The sequence below is a fragment of the Oncorhynchus kisutch genome, linkage group LG25 (assembly GCF_002021735.2).
Source record: "Oncorhynchus kisutch isolate 150728-3 linkage group LG25, Okis_V2, whole genome shotgun sequence".
Taxonomy (NCBI): domain Eukaryota; kingdom Metazoa; phylum Chordata; class Actinopteri; order Salmoniformes; family Salmonidae; genus Oncorhynchus; species Oncorhynchus kisutch.
This window is the reverse complement of record NC_034198.2, coordinates 13,627,171-13,647,155: the sequence shown is the minus strand read 5'-3', so window position 1 is coordinate 13,647,155 and position 19,985 is coordinate 13,627,171. Positions and strand designations below refer to the sequence as shown.

The window sequence follows — 19,985 nt, the reverse complement described above, 5'->3', positions numbered from 1 at the left end:
TTACTTATGGGTACTTTTCCAACAATGCAGAATTAAAGATAAATATATGTCCATGTAAATACTGACACGAGGAATAAATACACTGTAAATAACAATAATGAATAAAAATAACATGGCTATATACAGGGAGTACCAGTACCGAGTTGATGTGCAGGGGACGAGGTAATTGAGGTAGCTGGGAGTTTCTCCCATTCTTCTCTGCAGATCATCTCAAGCTCTGTCAGGTTGGATGGGGAGCGTTGCTGCACAGCTATTTTCAGGATCTCTCCAGAGATGTTCGATTGGGTTCAAGTTCGACCTTCACTCCAGTCTGAGGTCCTGAGCAGGTTTTCATCAAGGATCTCGCTGTACTTTGCTTCATTTCAGGTTTCCCTCGATCCGGACTAGTCTCCCAGTCCCTGCCGCTGAATAACACCCCCACAGCATGATGCTGCCACCACCATGCTTCACCGTAGGGATGGTGCCTGGTTTCCTCCAGACGTGACGCTTGGCATGCAGGCCAAAGATTTCAATCTTGGTTTCATCAGACCAGAGAATCTTGTTTCAGAGTACTTTATGTGCCCTTTGACAAACTCCAAGAGGGCTGTGCTTTTTAATGATGTGTGTCTTCCATCTGGCCAGTCTACCATAAAGCTTGATTGGTGGAGTCCTGCAGAGACGGTTGTCCTTCTGGAAGGTTCTCCCATCTCCACCGAGGAACTCTGGAGCTCTGTCAGAATGACCATTGGATTCTTGGTCACCTCCCTGACCAAGGCCCTTCTCCCCTGATTGCTCAGTTTGGCCGGGCAGCCAGCTCTAGAAAAGAGTCTTGGTGGTTCCAAACTTCTTCCATTTAAGAATGATGGAGGCCACTATCTTCATGGGAACCTTCAATGCTGCAGTCATTTTTTTTGTACCCTTCCCCAGATCTGTGCCTCAACACAATCTGGTCTCGGGGCTTTACGAACAATTCCTTCGATTTCATAGCTTGGTTTTTTTCTCTGACATGCACTGTCAAATTTAGGACCTTATATAAACAGGTGTGCCTTTCCAAATCATGTCCAATCAATTTTATTTACCGCAGTCATGGTTATGACTGTCATAATGTTATGACGCTGAGTGTCAAGTAAAGTGTTTCCGAAATAAGTCTGACTTGGGTGGCTGGAGTCTGACAATTTTCTGGATCTTCCTACTGGGCCGTACTCATCACTCTCTGTAGTGCCTGGAAGTCAGGTGCCCTGCAGTTGCTGTACCAAGAGGTGATGTAGCCAGCCAAGATGCTCTCAATGGTGCAGCATTATAACTTTTTGTGCATCATACCAAATCTTTTCAGCCTCCTGAGGGGGAAATGCCTCTTCACAACTGTGTGGACCATGTTAATTCCTTAGTGATATGAACACACTGAGGAACTTGAAGTTCTCGACCCAATCCACTCCAGCACCATCGATGTGGAAGTAGGCATTGTGGTACTTGTTCATTTAGCTGAAAACCGGTGCCAATTCTGTACCAATTTTAGCCATGCCCTCAACCCCATTCATTGGTTGTAAATTTGTTGATATTGGACATTTAACCATTTACACTCGTGGGAATTGGCCTACATTGATTGGGTTAAATTGAAATGTTTCTTACAAAAGAAATATGAAAAGCACATGCATAAGCATGGTAGCAATTGAAAGGCAACATATTAAGATTATGGGAAAATTATAAGACCAAAGTTCCCTTGACACAAGACTGACTCTAAACACTTTACATTTTCTGTACTTTTCACTGCGTTTGTTGATACCTAAATCTGAAAATACTCTGGATACATTCCGTAACATAAGAATATTATTGGAAAATATGGGGTAGGTGCAACCTAAGACAACGGTTTGAGTGAGGACTAAATGGTGTCTCCAAGTGGCCACACACCTCAAGTGTGCACAGATCCTAATTATTTTCAATGCACTTTGACTCAGTCTTCAACGATAATGTGCTTTTTTGAGCTCTCCAAGCTGTGCTGTTGAGAAACTAGAGCAAACACATTTATTTTGTTTGGAAAAACAACCCTGCATCCCCGCCATCACACAATTACTGTTGTTTACGCAATCCAAAAACAGCCCATTATATATCTCAATATGGGTCAGGTTGGCATCATTTATAAGCTTGATCGATTGCCAACATGACCAGCGAAGTTATAAAATACGATTTTAAAAGTGTTAGTCTTACACAGGGCAATTCAGAGAAACAGATGATAATTTTGGTGCGCATAGAAAGGAGTCATGGGTGCATTCAGGTGCGTGTTCCATAGCGAATTTTCTTCACAAAAGACAAACAGATTCTGTTCAGAACAACCCAGGGTATGACACCATGTCATATTGTAACTGTACATCAGTGATCAAACATTAACACTGTATATGACATGAGTTTTATGATATGGAAATGTGAAGTGCACATTGGCTTGCTTGCATGACATCAAAGCGGTATTTATTATAAATCATCAACGTCTCATCTTTCAAAATACATTGAATCCTCTTGATTGACAGCACTTCCCTCACTGAGACAAAACATTTGCAAAAGTTGCCCAATTAGCAGGAGGGATGGGAGCAGCTTCTTGTCGCGTGCGGTGCTCAAGTTCAGAACGGCTGTCAGTCAAAACCCATACAGCGCTGTGAAGCGCAGAGCTCTGACGTAATGTATAGCATGTTACTGTACAGCCACTGTGTTCCAATTTAGACACTTATCAGTGACTAAATCTGACATTTTCAACCCGTAAACGGGCACGAGTGTAGTGGCCAGTGTATTATAACTACTGTAGTATTTATACATCTCATACAGACGCTGCATAAAAGCCCATCATTTTGTTTGCTGTGAGATTGTATGGACCCAGGGAGAGAGGCTGAAATGTGTATCTAGATCTATAAGGAAGTTGAGACGTTTGCAGTACCAATGATCAGACACCAAGTACAATATAAATCATTCATTAGAAACGCCACACCTTCATAGTTTTAAAACAAACTTATACTAAGTTGAAAAAAACTACAGATGGACTTTGTTATACAAATCTCACACTTAGTGATCCACATTCTAAATTAAGGAGGGAAACAACATGGCCCCCATTTGAATCAAGTTTCTGACAACAGACTGAAATGGGCATAGGTTAAAACACCTAGTAGACAACTCCGTATAATACTATCATCAATTTCATCAATAAACAACTTGGGAACAATATCAGACATCGCTAAACCCTGTATTGACATTATGATAGTAGACATCAACAAAATTACTTTAAAGCGGCAATCAGCAGTAAAAACAATTGCAAAGCGGCCTCCCCCACTGGTTCGGTTAAAAGTTGAGGGACGGGGCTGGAGAAATGTAATCACTCAAATTCATAGACCGAGCTATGGATGCAAGGATTGACCAACCATGATATCAAAATTAAACTTTAAACCATGTTGAGGCTATATAGTTTGTTTACATTTGGTTTGTTTACAAACATTGGAGTAAAACAAGCTTATATTTTGGGTTCTGATGGAGTACGACAGTTGAACTAAGCTTATGAGGCCTTTAAAATTAAGTTATATTATTCAAGAATCAAAATGGGTACTTATCAATTTATTAGTCCAAAAATGGATGTAGGAATTGCTGATTGCCCCTTTAAAAATTTACTTTTGATTTGATGTTTTACAAAAATAAATTATACCTGGGGGTTTTCGAAAACCTCTCTTGCTTTTGACATCAAGAGGTGATGGGGTTCTCAAGTGCTGATACGCTTGGACCTGCTGCAATGACGAGTTGAATTTGAAACCAAAATCTCATTTTGTTTTCAAATATCATATCAAACACCATACACCATCATACAGTGAGTACTCCAGCATTTTGGATTTAAAATGACTGAGGTTAGAGTGCAGACTGTTATCTTTAACTTTAGGGTATTTTCATCCATATTGGGTTAACCGTTTAGAAACTAGAGCACTTTGTGTACATAATGCCCCATTTTAGGGGATCAAAAGTATTGGGACAAATGCACTTGTGTATTAAAGTAGTCAAAAGTTTAGTATTTGGTCCCATATTCCTAGCACGCTATGATTACTTCAAGCTTGTAACTCTACACACTTGGATGGATTTGCAGTTTGTTGTGGTTGTGTTTCAGATTATTTTGTGACCAATAGGAATGAATGATAAATCATGCATTGACATTTTGGTGTCACTTTTATTGTAAATAAGAATAGAATATGTTTCTTAACACTTCTACATTAATGTGGATGCTACCATGATTACGGCTAATGAATAATGATGAGTAAGACAGACGCACAAATATCATACCCCCAATACATGCTTACCTCACACCATTACAATAACAGGGGAGGTTGGCATTGTTTTGGGGGTATGATATATGTGTCCAACTTTCTCACTCATTATTCACGATACATTCAGGACTATCTGTAATAACGGTAGCATCCACATTCATGTAGAAGTGTTTCGAAACATATTAGATTCTTAGATTCTCCAAAATGACAAAATATTTTTTACCCTCAAATTAAAGCTGACAGTCCACACTTTAATAACCTCATAATCATTGTATAATTTCAAATCCAAAGTGCGGGAGTAAGGAGCCAAAACAAAAACAGTCACCGTTACAATACTTTTGAAGCGCACTCTTTCATATCAAACAAGATAAACCATCGGGAAAAATGGCGATAAAAAAATACTGAATATAACAGCAAAACTACTACGTGCAAAACACTGAATATCATCAAATACACAACTATATAGTTATAAATTACAGTACTGTGAATACTGGGACATAAGGCCTGCATTTTTTTTTCTTCACTAATTGGCCTTTTGACCAATCAGATCAGCTATTTTGCCAATAACTAGGCAAATGATCAGAATTGGGCTGCCTGTGTTAAATGCAGCCAAAGGGAATCAAACAACAAGCCAGCTTGTTGGCCACATTCACAATGCCCTCATTCTTAGCAGGAGAAAGGCTGGTAGCCGCAGCTACTGCTGCTTCCCGCACCTCAACTAAATACACTGTCTGGAGTTCATGCAGACATTCAACACCAGCCTACAGTAGGCCCATGACTCAGCTGCGGGTAGAAGAAGATACAACATGGCCAAGAATCAAGCCTATATTCATTCTAAAAAAATAAACAGGCTGAACAGGGTTAGGCTGGCTGCTGCATTCAGCAACTGCGTTCAGCAACGGCCACCACTTCAGGGATGTATTCATTAGGCACCAAACAATAATAAAAGGGACTGAAACAAGGAGGAACTACCTAAACTTGTCCAATAAGAAACACTTGCCTTTTTCCGTTGCAAAATGTTTTGCTACGGTGTACCCTAATGAACACAGAGGGATGGCAGCTAACGACCCAGCAGATAACACAACCTTCTTTCACTCCGAACCGTCATCTACCAGCCAGCCAGGGTGGGACTTTCTGGGGGAAGCTCTTTACTCACGGGAGGGACTAACTCAACTCTTCATGGTGTGTTCAGGAATACTGGTGCGCTCTAAGGTGGTCAGATAGCCGGTGTAGGCCCTGCTCCCAAGGACCGCCACCACCCCCCAGGAGGAGCCTCTCTGCCTCCGCCCAGCCCTCCACCACCCAGGACTTCGAGTCCTATAAGAGAGAGACCCTGAAAAAGGGAGAGGGAAGTAGTGGACAACAACACGACAGACATATTGGTCGTATTGTATACATATCTGAGTATACAGTACTTCATATGCAATACACAACTGCCCATGTCATTGTCCACTCAAATATACTAATGCATATCATAGATGTCATTGTGTTATGTTATGCTAGTTGTTAAAATATCAATAATAAAATACTACACATACAATATTAAAATAAACATTTTGTTTGAAACACTGCAGATAACATCGACTTCGACATTGTCCCTGAGTGACTCATTTATCCTAATTAATGAGGCGAGAAATAATTGCGTAAAAAATAAAAATGGCATTATATAAATATTGTGTAAATAAATGAAGATGTCAAAAGTTAAGAAATTGAAAAAGGAAAACTGACTGTGGAAGACATTTATAGGCATGGCCAGAAGGAGGAGACGAAAAAGATTGGGGCTACTAGGGCCAATAGGGAAAGCCCTAGTTGTAAAGACAATAGGAAACAGTAGGGACTTCCGTACCTTCTGGGGACTCCATCCACACACTGCAGACCGAGCGTCTCACTCATGGGTCTCAGTCAGAGGCACACCGTATGCTGCCCTGCTGCTTTCATCCTTACTGTGGCTGCTCTCTTGTGCGGCCGGGGCAACGACGCTCTGGCTGCAACTCGTCAGTTTCTTCAGCTCGCTGGCAAACGAGATGCCTTTCCTCTCGTCCTCACGGGCCATCTGAGTGCGCACGCACACACGTAGTCAGAGTTATTTCTGATAAAAGCAAGAATTCTAAGGAGCAACAATAATCACTTGAACTTGTGGTTTGATGTGGGTGTGTTATGTTCGTATATTACTGAACAAAAATATAAACACAACATGTATAGTGTTGTAAAATCATCCCAGAAATTTCTCTCAAATTTTGTGTCCAAATTTGTTTACATCCCTGCTAGTGAGCATTTCTCCTTGCCAAGATAATCCATCCACCTGACAGGAGTGGCAAATCAAGAAGTTGACTAAACAGCATGATCATTACATAGGTGCAACTTGCGCTGGGGAGAATAAAATGGCACTAAAATGTGCACAATTCCACAGATTCCACAGTCTAAAGTTTGAGTGTGCTGACTGCATGAATATCCAGCAGAGCAGTTGCCAAAGAATTGAATGTTCATTTCTCTATCATAAACCACCTCCAACATTGTTTTAGAGAATTTGGCAGTACGTCCAACCGGCCTCACAACCGCAGACCACATGTATGGTGTCGTGTGGGTGAGCGTTTTGCCGATGTCAATATTGTGAACAGTGTCCCATGGTGGCGGTTGGCTTATGGTATGGGCAGGGATAAGCTACGGCCAACGAACACAATTATATTTTATCCATGGCAATTTTTATGCACAGAGATACTATGACGAGATCCTGCGGCCCATTGTCGTGCCATTAATCCACCCCATCACCTCATGTTTCAGCATGATAATGCACAGCCCCATGTCGCAAGGATCTGTACACAATTCCTGGAAGCTGAAAATGTCCCAGTTCTTCAAATGGCCTACATACTCACCAGACATGTCACCCATTGATCATGTTTGGGATGCTCTGGATCGACGTGTGCAACAGAGTGTTCCAGTTCCCGCCAATATACAGCAACTTTGCACACGCATTGAAGAGTAGGACAAGATTCCACAGGCCAGAATCAACAGCCTGATCAACTCTATGCGAAGGAGATATGTCACACTGAATGATCCACACCTCTACTTAAATTTTATTAATACTCATTCACTGAATGTTAAGTATATGAAATTCAAACATTCCTTACCAAACTGCTTTCTATAATCCTGCAGACTATCATTCTCCATGAGAAAACATCTCAATTAATCTCTCGTGGACAGATCTACGTAAACCTAACTTGCACCATAGAATCTGGAATGGGATGCGAGGGATAATAAGCATTAGTAGTTCTGGTTTTATGGCACTGATGGTTTGTCAGGACTGATGGTTTGTACGGTTGTGGCTAGATGAGTACAGCACCATCTAGTTGTCAACAACTCTTGTCACCAACGTGACAACTGTAGCCTAACCCTAACCCTTTTCCTAACGTCTCTGCTGGAGCGTGTCCCCATACATGAGTGGTTAATTCATGTCAAATGACTAGGAAGTAGGGGCGGCAGGTAGCCTAGTGGTTAGAGCGTTGGGCCAGTAACCGAAAGGTTTCTAGATCAAATCCCCGAGCTGACAAGGTAAAAATCTGTCCTTATACCCCTGAACAAGGCAGTTAACCCACTGTTCCTAGGCCCTCATTGTAAATAAGAATTTGTTTATAACGGACTTGCCTAGTTAAATAAAGGTTAAATATCAAAAAAAAAATTAAAGTAGGAAGCAGAACGTTTGAGTGGTGACACAGCGTTTTATACTTTTAAAAACATATTATTTTGGGACCAATGTGTTAGTGCTGTTCTTAACCCCCAGTTTTTTGACAGGATTTTACAATCCTGACTGAACTGCTAGGTCTAGCCACGACTAGCTAGGCTACATTGCCGTCACCGGCAAAGCTCGTCTCGCTTTGCGGATGGCTCTTGTAGCCATGAAGGCTGTTTCTGACTACTCTGATTTGTAGACTGATCTGGAAATGGCCACAAAAGTCATGAAATATGAGACGTGTGAAAGAAGAAAGAATTTACTGACATACACTTGTGATAAGTGTAAACAGTTTGTTGCCTCAAAAGACCGGATCATTGAACGGGGTCCGAAATAGTCTTGCTCTGGCCAAAACGACATCAAAAACAGCATGCAGCCTTGAAGCGACAATTCGAAACGATGGAGGGGATAATCCAGGGTGCTCTACAAGACTGGGCTCCTCTGCAGTAGCTAATGTGGACACTAACATGGGCCACTTTCCGGTATTGCTCTATCCGGTATTGCTCTTTCCGGTCTTGCTCTACACCATCAGAGACAAGGCGGAGTCGAGTTAGAGGTAGAAGAGGAGGAAAATCTCAACGCATCTTCCATTTGCCCTCTCGTCCAGACCTGTGGCTATCTAACCGTTTCAAGGCTCTGAGCTCCAACAGGGCCCTCTGCCGCTCTACCCGTCCTTCCCATTCCACCTCAGTACCGAGAGCAAGCTCCTCTGGATCTGGTCCTGGGTTACTGAGCCGGGCTGTCCACTGGAGCAGCCCCCAGAGCACATTCCACACCTCGCAGGGACACTCTCGTCCTCTAGTGGTAGTTATAGGAAGCTCCATAGTTAGGGTGGTCACGGAAGCAAGGACCCTCGGCTTCCCTGCAGCCCATGTTCAGGACATAGATCACCAGGTCCTTGCTGTGATGGAGCACCCGAATGCTCACACAGTAGTCAATTCCTGTCGGTACAAACTACATCAATCTTCATACGTCGGAGCAATTAAAAGCTGACTTCAGAGTGTTCACAGGCAGCCTAAAGGAGACAGACAAGCAGGTTCTAATTTCCGGGCCGAAACCAACAACAGGTTGCGGAATGGAACACTTTAGTCATCTACTCTGGCTATACTACTGGCTTAAATCCTACTGTTCCTCGGTAGATTTTGAGTACATTGACAATTTTGACCACTTCTGGGAGAGGCCCCAGTTTAACAAGAAGGATGGCATGGCAACCAAATAGGAGGTACAAAGTTTCTTACCCGAGGAGGCTCTTATAAAACATTGACTCAACAATAGCCCAACCCCTGCTCAGGTAATTCCTCCCATTCCCACATTATTATCATCATCATACTCCTACAGATAATCATTGCCAGTAATAATCTTGTGCCCATACACTTGAATTCCACTGTTCCCTCTGTTACGGTTAGCCCAAATGGGAAGCCCATGAATCAGCTCGTCTAAATGGGAAGCCCACAGATCGAAGTGGTAGGCATGTTGTGTAAATCAAATGATATACAATCACATTTTATTCCAGGTTATAAGGCAACAAAATAGGAAAAATGGCAAAGGGGGTGAATACTTTCGCAAGCCACTGTAAAGATACATAAAAATAAACGTGTAGGCCTATTACTTTGAGTCAGCTGCATGCCTGACCCTGAATTAGCTATGTTATCTATTTTTCATCTCTCTGGCAGACAAACACACACCCATTAAACGCCTTAGAGTAAAAAAACAGAATAAATCCTTTGGTCTCTATAAAACTTTCAGACCTTGTTAGAATGAGAAATCAGGCCTGAGCCAAGGCTAGAAAAATTGACACTGTTAGCAGATTGGCAGCTTTTCAGGCAATTGAGAAATAGATGAACCTCCTCAATTAAGAAAGCCAAATCCTGCTACTTTCTAAGTTTTATCTCAGACTCTGCTGGTGATCCATCTAAATTTTGGAAAACAGTTCATGTACTGAAGCGTGGAAAATGTCTCTCCCTCCCTGCCTAAGCAAGTTGTGTCAGACTCTAGCATCAGAGTAGAGGAGAAATAGATAGGCCACTATGAACTGAGAGCGTGGCGGGTCTGGTGTGTTTGTGTGGGTACATGCTGTGTGGGTATATGCTGCATATGTCAAGTGCACTCAAAACAATATATTTATCTTATTTTAGTCTTTGGGAGCTAGCTAGATTTTATCATCATCATCATCATCATCATCACACACCGACAGCAGCTTATGATTTCTTCTTCGGTATAATGGCGGTCCGCAAACAATTGTTTAAGGTGCATGCCACCACCTACTGTGATGAGTGTGTGGTCCATCACAGTTACACAACTTTACATTAGTATAAAAGAAATCAAGCACAAATACATTTTAGTCACTGTCATATACAAAATAAAATCAGCTCCTCCCTCGACACGGATTGATCAACATTACATTTTTTCGGTTCGGCCCACCACTTATTTTCCCTATAGGCAACAAAACCAATGCATGTGCAACTGTGGACAAATTTAGGCAGGGTTGGCTTAGAATCGAGGGATGGTTGACAATATTGAAGCTGTACTTCCTCTCCATATCGTTATAAAAAATATATATAAATTGCACAATGAGCACTTGTCTCAAATTGTTACAGTTGTTTCTTATCCAGCTAGCAAATTTTTTGGCATATTAGCAAACAGTAGACCTAAAAACAAGACATGGTATCAATGAGATGCAACGAGCTGAAACGAGCCATCTACGATTCCCCACGTGGCAGCTTCTTGTCATTGTTGCTAGCTATCCGACTGTCCAGAATCACAACCCCATCGACGCGCACGCATCGATTTCATGACGTTGTCAGCTAACCCGTCTACTGTATATGAAAGGAAAGTAGTGTGTATTTCATAATATGACCCCAGGACGGGGCACTTAGAATGAAGAAAATGATAAAAAAAATACAGTATTTGCTTGACCGGTTTCTCATTAAAATAGCTAGACTCTACAGCAGTCATGGGAAATTTCCGTTGAATAAAGTAGTACCTCTTCCTTGGTTTTAAGGCAGATTCTGCCCACATATCCCTCTTCGGGCTGCCAGCTGTTGATAACCCTGACGATCTCCTCCTCAGGGGCTACGGGGCGCTGCTGAGGACACCTCTTACGGTCACTGCGCTCCTTCCCCAGTGACACCTTCTCCTCACAAAGGAAGTACTCACTGGCACCATCTGTGGACATCAGCAACTAATGTGGGGAGAGGAGAAATAGATAGGCCACTATGAACTGAGAGCGTGGCGGGTCTGGTGTGTTTGTGTGGGTACATTTTCCTATGGGTGGGTGTGCCGGGACTGACCGTGTCCAGTAGCTGTCCGGCTGTGGTCTGCTCTTTCACAGACACTACAGTGAAAGGCTCTCGACTTGGCACACCGTGGACAGTCACTTTGTGTAGCTGGGCTGCCCTCCGCTCCTCAGAACTAAACAGCTGCCAGGGAAATACAGTGTTGTAAATAGATATTTACATAGTCCTTACATGTATTTTAAGGTTACTAGCTAATTAGCTCATCAGATGCTGTTCGAAGAGCTACAGTAATATAAGCAATCCCTAGCTGCTCCTCAGGGGTGTGTGTGTGTTACCATGGCAGCAGGCAGGGCTGTGCCGGTGGGGCTCTCCTCTACTCTGCGGCTATAGATGAACAGACTGGACACCTCCAGGGGCTCGTTGTGCTGCGTCCTCAGCTGGATGTGTCTATAGCCTGGAACAACAGACAACCAACCACAGACATTAAGAACAGGGAGTAGAAATGTATATTACCTGGCCACATGCCGTGCTGTAGCTGCTAGCAAACTCTGTACATAGCATGTTGCTAAAAATCATTGTTCAATTATTTATTAATAGGTTACATGCTATTGATGTGTATACTTGAGAAAGTCTTCACTTTCTTCCTCCTCTTCTCCACTCCTCCCCCTCATCTTCTCCCTCACCTGGTTTGAGGGCCCGTAGGGGCAGAATCCTTTGAGCAGTGGTCTGGTAGCTGTTGTTCTCGACCACAGCGATGCGCAGGAAGCAGGCGTCCTCAAAGTGCACGGGGAATCGGAAGTGCTCTGACCACATGGGGTTGAGCGCGTTGCGGTGGATGGGCTTGGTGCGGAATTGGAAGCTGTCCACGGGCATGCCCATCACTTCCACCTCCACACAGGGGCTGCCCGCGCCGATGGCAGGGCACACGTTCTGCCCAGAAACAATCTGACAGAGGGGGAAAGGACACCTTTTATTCATTATATACTGTATATCAAAACTGTATTTAATCATCTCAATCCACTATAAGACAGATACTTGGCATTACACGTGTAATTACATTACTCAGTTTTACTTAATACTTTATAATACTTACTGTATGACATATTCCTGGCAGATTTGATAAGAAATTAAACATCTGTTTACACAACTCGTTTTACGACCTCTTTTCCCATTCACTATTGCAGAAGATTTATTGGGTGGTGTCCTTGTCTCAAATAGAGAAATCATACTGTATATATGGTGCAAATATCTCCAATAAACCCATCAAAACTATGTTGAAGAGCCCGATGGGAGTGCTTTGGGTAAGTGTGTGTGTGTATACCCAGCAGGGTAGTTAGTGAGAGAGACCAATATATGGATCATATTGAAGTGTGTTTGGCTACATTTTAAAATACGTTTTTGATGGGTTGAGTGTCTGTGTATCCCTAGAGGGGGAGAGATTGTGTGTGTGTGTGCTCCCAGCAGCATACCACCCTGCATCCCATTGCTGGCTTGCCTCTGAAGCTAAGCAGGGATGATCCCTGGATGAGAGACCAGATGCTGCTGGAGGGCCATTAAGAGGCACTCTTTCCTCTGGTCTAAAATTTACAAAAACTTTCCCAATGCCCCAGGGCAGTGATTGGTCTCTGTGGTCACTAAAGCTCATGGCACTTATCATAGGGGTGTTAACCCCAATGTCCTGACTAAATTCCCTATCTAGCTATCATGTCCACCTAATCATCCCCAGCTTCCAATTGGCTCATTCATCTCCCATGTAACTATTCCCCAGGACTTTGCTGTAAATGAGAACGTGTTCTCAGTCAACATACTTTGAAAAATAAGGCTAAAATATATATTTTTTTATAAAAAGTGTATGTTTGCATGCTTGCTTGTGTGCATCCATGTACACTCCCCTCCATATGTTCATATCCATTCAGTTCCTATTAGACAAAATAGAATCCAAAACACAATCAAAACAAACTGGAAATACATCCAATAAGTTTGTAGTCACAAGCTTGATGTATTCATTGCGTGGAAGGAATATGGGACAAAATACAAAACTTTTGACGATAAGCAAATTTGTCCACATACTTTTTCAAAAATGGGAGGGGGGGGGGATACATAGTGCTTTCATTTGTAAACAGTATAACAGATTTGTATGAAAATACCCTCACATAAAAAGGTGCCATTCTGTACTGTCACCTCATATGAAACATTTGATCTCTAATCCAAAAGTAGTATCGAGCCTATGAAGTAGAGAGCCAAAAATGGTTTTAGCAGTCCAAATACATATGGAGGGGAGGGGTGTGTTTGTGTGTACTCACAGTCAGAGAGTAGAGTGTTGGGCTTATGCTCTCCACGTCTCTCTCCAGGGAGCAGAGTTGCTGGTAGAGGGGACAGCTGCGATCCCACAGCACTGGAGGTTTCAGGACATATCCACAATGCCCATTTGCCTCAAACAGAGCCGTGTTCAACTGCATGGGCAGGTCTGGAGAGAGCAGAGGTGGCGACGGAGAGAGTGAAAGAGAGAAGGTGGTGAGAGAATGAGAGAGGAGAAAGAGTAAGGAAACAGACAACAGCAGACCATCCATTGTTTCACAAGCATCACTTATCCTAATTTTTGTTTGAAAATTGGCACAGATGAGTGGAGAAACATAGCTTGCAAATCTGCAACTAGGCTTTATAAATGTGTAAAAACAGACAAGCCTATAAAATGCATATTTTATTTACTTATTTAACTAGGCAAGTCCGCTAAGAACAAATTCTTAGTTACAATGACGGCCTATCAGCATCACGGCCATGTCCAGCGTACTGAGTTGACTCAGTGCTGCCCAGGTCAGAGCTCCCCCTTACAGAGAAATGAACAATGACATGCAAGATAACATAACCTAGTGTTTCCCCAATACATTTCCACACGGTCATATTGTACCCTGTCCAAGCCATTTCCAATGAATAGGCAACTAGAGTTTCTTGAAAAGTTAAGAGTTCATAAGTTGTAAGTAGGGCCCTGAGTTTTTCCTGACCATGTCACCTGACCAGGGTACAAAATTACCTAGTTAGAGACGACACTGAACAAAAATACAACATATAATGAATTGCACCCATTAGCCGAAATAAACGATCACAGAAAATTTTCATATGCATATAAAGCTTTTTTTGCTCATATTTTGTACACAAACTTGTTTACATCCCTGTTAGTGAGCATTTTTCCATTGCCAAGATAATCCATCCACCTGACAGGTGTGGCATATCAAGAAGCTGTTTAAACAGCATAATCATTACACAGGCGCACCTTGTGCTGGGGACAATAAAAGGCCACCTTAAAATGCGCAGTGTTGTCGCACAACAATGCCACACGTCTCGCGGGAGCGTGCGATTGGCATGCTGACTGCAGGAATGTCCACCAGAGCTGTTGCCAGAGAATTGAAAGCCGCCTCCAACGTTGTTTTAGAGAATTTGGCAGTACATCCAACAGGCCTCACAACCACAGACCACGTGTATGGAGTCATGTGGGCAAGCGATGGCAATTTGAATGCATAGAAATACCTTGAAGAAATCTTGGTATCTGTGACCAACAGATGCATATCTGTATTCCCAGTCATGTGAAATCCATAGATTAGGGCCTAATTTATTGATTTCATTTGACTGATTTCCTCCTATGAACTGTAACTCAGTGAGATCTTTGAAATTATTGCATGTTGCATTCATATTTTTGTTTAGTATATAGGGGTTATTTCCCCATACCCTGATAAAGTCCCAGCCTGGTTATTTCCCCATACCCTGATAAAGTCCCAGCCTGGTTATTTCCCCATACCCAGATAAAGTCCCAGCCTGGTCCTGGACTAAAAATAATTTGCAATTAAGAATCTCCATTGAGCATAGCAACGTCCAGGGACTAAACTGGACCAACCTTATCAGTAAGACTCCTCTCCATGTCCTTACCATCAGTCTGATAATTGAGAGCCACCACTTGCATGCCGTGTAGCCAGAAGGGCAGAGGGTTGGGGTTGGCGGAGTCGATGCGAGTGGCGGCCGGGTAGGTCCTTAACAGCTGGTAGGTGGTGTGCTGGATCAGCTTCTCTGAGTTGCGGCGGCACAGGCGCTTGGCAGTGTTCTCGTTGACAGAGGAGATGTGGTAGCACTTGGGAGTGTGGATGACGGCACTCACTGAGGCATTGGGGCTGAGCACGGGCGATGTCTGCTCTTCCCAGCTCAGACGGATGCCCTCCACGCTACCTGGAGGGGGAAACAGTTACACATTTACAATCTAGTCATTTGGCGGATACGTTTATCCAGAGCGATAGCAGTGAAAAGAAAGCAGAAAAAAGGACAGCTCAAATAACGATGACATATATTACACATAAAAATGTTAAAAAGCTTTTTCCCAGGACAGCAAGACAATGTAACACTAACATTTAACTAACCCAAATAGTACAGGTAACTGCCAAAATAATGAAAACACTTGAGTAAATCAGAGACACAAAAGTATATTGAAAGCAGGTAATTCCACACAGGTGTGGTTCCTGAGTTAATTAAGAAATTAAACATCCATCCCATCATGCTTAGGGTCATGTATAAAAATGCTGGTCAGGCTGTTATTTGACTACATTTGGCCCTATAGGATGACAATTGGGATGTGGCAAATGTAAAACATTTCTGAACGTTTAACCATCTGAAAGGGAGACTCAACCTGTTGCTGACTGCAGTAATCACAGTACAGAAATAATTGCAGTTGAAATGCAGCCATTGCCAATGGTAGAGGATGTTGGCTTCAATGCCCTGATGGCATATATAGAACCAGACTACAAGATGCCTTAACGGCCCAGATGTAAAAATGGTACAGTCGTGACCCTTCTTTTTCAAGACCTCTGCAATCCGCCCTGGCATGCTGTCAATTAACTTCTGGGCCACATCCTGACTACTAGCAGCCCATTCTTACATAAGCAATGTTGGAGTTTGTCAGAATTTGTGGGTTTTTGTTCGTCCACCCGCCTTTTGAGGATAAGGTCTGGGGAGTTTCCTGGCCATGGACCCAAAATATCGATGTTTTGTTCCCCGAGCCACTTAGTTATCACTTTTGCCTTATGGCGCTTATGGTGCTCCATCATGCTGGAAAAGGCATTGTTCGTCACCAAACTGCTCCTGGATGGTTGGGAGAAGTTGCTCTCTGAGAATGTGTTGGTACCATTCTTTATTCATGGCTGTGTTCTAAAATTGTGAGTGAGCCCACTCCCTTGGCTGAGAAGCAACCCCACACATGAATGGTCTCAGGATGCTTTACTGTTGGCATGACACAGGACTGATGGTAGCGCACACCTTGTCTTCTCCGGACAAGCTTTTTTCCGGATGCCCAAACAATTGGAAAGTGGATTCATCAGAGAAAAAGACTTTACCCCAGTCCTCAGCAGTCCAATCCCTGTCTGTACATTTAGCAGAATATCAGTTTGTCCTGGATTTTCCTGGAGAGAAGTGGCTTCTTTGCTGCCCTTCTTGACACCAGGCCATCCTCCAAAAGTCTTCGCATCACTGTGCGTGCAGATGCACTCACACCTGCCTGCTGCTATTGCTGAGCAAGCTCTGTACTGGTGGTGTCCCGATCCCGCAGCTGAATCAACTTTAGGAGACTGTCCTGGAGCTTGCTGGACTTTCTTGGGCGCCCTGAAGCCGCCTTCACAACAATTGAGCCGCTCTCCTTGATGTACTTGATGATCTGATAAATGGTTGATTTAGGGGCGATCTTACTGGCAGCAATATCCTTGCCTGTGAAGCCCTTTTTGTGTAAAGCAATGATGACGGCACGTGTCTCCTTGCAGGTAACCAAAGGTTGACAGAGGAAGAACAATGATTCCAAGCACCACCCTCCTTTTGAAGCTTCCAGTCTGTTATTCAAACTCAATCAGCATGACAGAGTGATCTCCAGCCTTGTCCTCGTCAACAGACACCTGTGTTAACGAGAGAATCGCTGACATGATGTCAGCTGGTCCTTTTGTGGCAGGGCTGAAATGCGGTGGAAATGTTTTTTGGGGGATTCAGTTCATTTGCATGGCAAAGAGGGACTTTGCAATTAATTGCAATTCATCTGATCACTCTTCATAACATTCTGGAGTATATGCAAATTGCCATCATACAAACTGAGTCAGGAGACTTTTGGCCACAACTGTACAATGATTGCTCTGCAAGTACAAAGTGTGAGCTCTCCTACACCGTACTACGTGGAGTTAGTAGATTGTTGGGCGTCTATGAACATGCTGTCATACATCACTGCAACGAGCCATCACATTGATGAGAAGTGGGACATGAAGTACTGACAACTGAGAACATGGAGGGGAGGGACACAGCAGAGAACCTATAACGGCATTACGTAGCATCGTTGCTGAGTGGGTGGGGGACAGCAGTAAGGTGAGCGCCGTCTGGTAGGTAGCCAGGGTAGATTGAACTACTTTGCAGGACCATATCTGAATCGTGATGGAGGGCCGAGTGTCTGCGGGTTTTCACTCCTCCCTTGTACATGATTGATGAAATAAGATCACTAATTAGTAAGGAACTCTCCTCACCTGGTTGTCTATCTTCATAAAAAAAATGGCAGTTTAAGCATGGCACCTGTACTGCCACTGTAGCTCAATTCCACCTAGCAAAGTTGACATTTATTTCACCACCATCTCATTTAACTTCTCAAAGTACTGCCATACAGGACTTTGTGGTCACTTCCCTGTCTCACTCACTGCCGTTAACGTGCCTTATATCCGTGGCAAATAAATGTTTAAACGTTTACACCTCAAGATGACAATGCCCTCCCATCCAGAAGGCACAAGTCGTCACCGAATAGTTTGAGGAGCATGAAAATGATGTAAACCATATGCCATGGCCGTCTCAGTCACCAGATCTCAACCCAATTGAACACTTATGGGAGATTCTGGAGCGTTGCCTGAGACAGCGTTTTCCACCACCATCAACAAAACACCAAATGATGGCATTTCTCATGGAAGAATGGTGTCTCATCCCTCCAATAGTTAGACACTTCTAGAATCTATGCCAAGGTACACTGAAGCTGTTCTGGTGGCTGGTTGTGGGCCAACGCCATAGTAAAGGGTTTCCTTTACTTCGGAAGTTACCTGAACCTTTCGAAGGGTTATGATTGATCATGAAAGAGGCATTAGCTACACAGCTATTCAAACTCTCTGCCAAGCCTCAGTCCCGAAACAGAAAAAACATGCCTCCAGGATATGCCGTTTCTAACAATCCCATTTCAACCCTTTTTACAAACCCTTTAAAAACTCCACAGCTTCTCTCAGCATCTTTCACTATACTCTGTAATGCAGCGTGCGCACACTAAGAGGGCCATTTTATGGAAAAGTTAAAGGGATAGTCCACCCAACTTACAACATGACACATTGGTTTACCCTGTAAGCAGTCTATGGACAAGGTCTGACAGCAATCCATGCTTTGGTTTAGTTTCCCTGGCACTGTTTCCACATGCTAACATTTGAGCATTTGTGGCACAAAACCCATTCATGTCATGGGACCAATATTAGCATGTCCAAATCACACGAAAGTATCTAAAAATTGACTGTGAAACTCAGTCACTTATAGATGATTTGAACATGTTGAGCGAAACAAAATGCTTATATTGGTCGCATGACTGGAATAAGATTTGTGCCACAAATGCTCAAATGTCCATAAAGGAAAACCAACAATCCCTTTAACAGGCTGGTTCCAATGGGGGGGTAATCTGACTGAGTCTGTATGTGGGTCCTTACCTGTCCCTACACATCCCGCCCCCAGCTCCAGGTCTAGGTCTATGGGTCTAGCTCAAAGGCTCGGCCATACGTACCCTTCCCTGGTACCGCCTCCCTGGGGCTGCCTCCACTACGACCAGGATCCATGCCAAAGACGGACTTCTTGTTCTTTCTGTCTTTTCTTCTGCCAGAGGCCGAATGAGAGAGGGTGGAGAGGCCTGTTCCCCCCCACACACAGAAAGAAAGCGACGGATGAGCGTAAGAGAAGGCCGTGGCTTAAGGGCACCCTCACGCTTCCTCCCCTCCTTTCCCTTTCTCACAGTGGTTTAATGTTGCTTGTTTGTTCTGGCTGTGTTCTGGAGAATTATACCACTAGAAGATGTGCACCCGATTCTAATTTACAATCAATTCAGAGCCCTGTTTTACTCCTTTGTGAACATTCATCGTTCTCTCTTTCGGTTGGGAAAATCACCAGGCAGAATAAAAACACTGCGCTACATTCTGAACATAAACCATTTCTATGCTGGAATGAGCCATATAGTAAAGTTAATTGAACTGAATTAAAGGAGGACTACCAGGGAACTTGACGGCCTGGCAGTAGATGATGAGGTCAGAGAGCTCCTGAGCGATCTGTCGACTCTCCTTCTTGTTCTGGGGGGGATATAACTCTTCTTCCAGCTCTATGTCAAATACCTGGGGTAGGAGCAGAGTCAGTGATTCAGATCTGGGATTACTTCTAGGGAAAAATATACATTTAGGGTGCATTTGTCAATTGTTTATATACTGTAGGCCTGGTGTCTCGTAGTTAATATTTAAGATCAGTTTTCTCTCTATGGTCTCTCCTGGCTCAGAGACTAGCGGTCAGAGGTGAAACCCACCTTCCCTTTGTACTTGGTTACAGCATTGTCTGCTTTCTTCATCCTCTTGGCCATCTCATCAGTGATGGGATGGTCTTCCTTGTCACCAGATGACTTCCTTTCTGGTTTATCATTCAGGATGTTATCTGAGAAACAAAACCATCGTCTTTGAGTGAGGGAGTCAG

General features: G+C 43.3%; 1 protein-coding gene across 2 annotated transcripts in view; it reads right to left on the bottom strand.

The window, feature by feature from the left end:
• Nucleotides 1-1,936: 1,936 nt before the first annotated feature.
• Nucleotides 1,937-19,985, bottom strand: part of LOC109869977 (1-phosphatidylinositol 4,5-bisphosphate phosphodiesterase epsilon-1) — an 89,376-nt gene continuing 71,327 nt past the window's right edge. For both annotated transcript variants that reach the window (XM_031805132.1, XM_020460298.2), the window contains exons 21-31: nucleotides 19,822-19,946; nucleotides 19,519-19,636; nucleotides 19,039-19,161; nucleotides 15,150-15,443; nucleotides 13,532-13,695; nucleotides 11,912-12,173; nucleotides 11,564-11,682; nucleotides 11,283-11,411; nucleotides 10,976-11,173; nucleotides 6,112-6,318; nucleotides 1,937-5,598 (exon numbers count right to left, since the gene is read on the bottom strand). In XM_031805132.1, coding sequence (XP_031660992.1) covers nucleotides 6,151-6,318; nucleotides 10,976-11,173; nucleotides 11,283-11,411; nucleotides 11,564-11,682; nucleotides 11,912-12,173; nucleotides 13,532-13,695; nucleotides 15,150-15,443; nucleotides 19,039-19,161; nucleotides 19,519-19,636; nucleotides 19,822-19,946 — 1,700 coding nt within the window. In that variant the 3' untranslated portion in view covers nucleotides 1,937-5,598; nucleotides 6,112-6,150. The remainder of the gene's footprint in view (nucleotides 5,599-6,111; nucleotides 6,319-10,975; nucleotides 11,174-11,282; nucleotides 11,412-11,563; nucleotides 11,683-11,911; nucleotides 12,174-13,531; nucleotides 13,696-15,149; nucleotides 15,444-19,038; nucleotides 19,162-19,518; nucleotides 19,637-19,821; nucleotides 19,947-19,985) is intronic.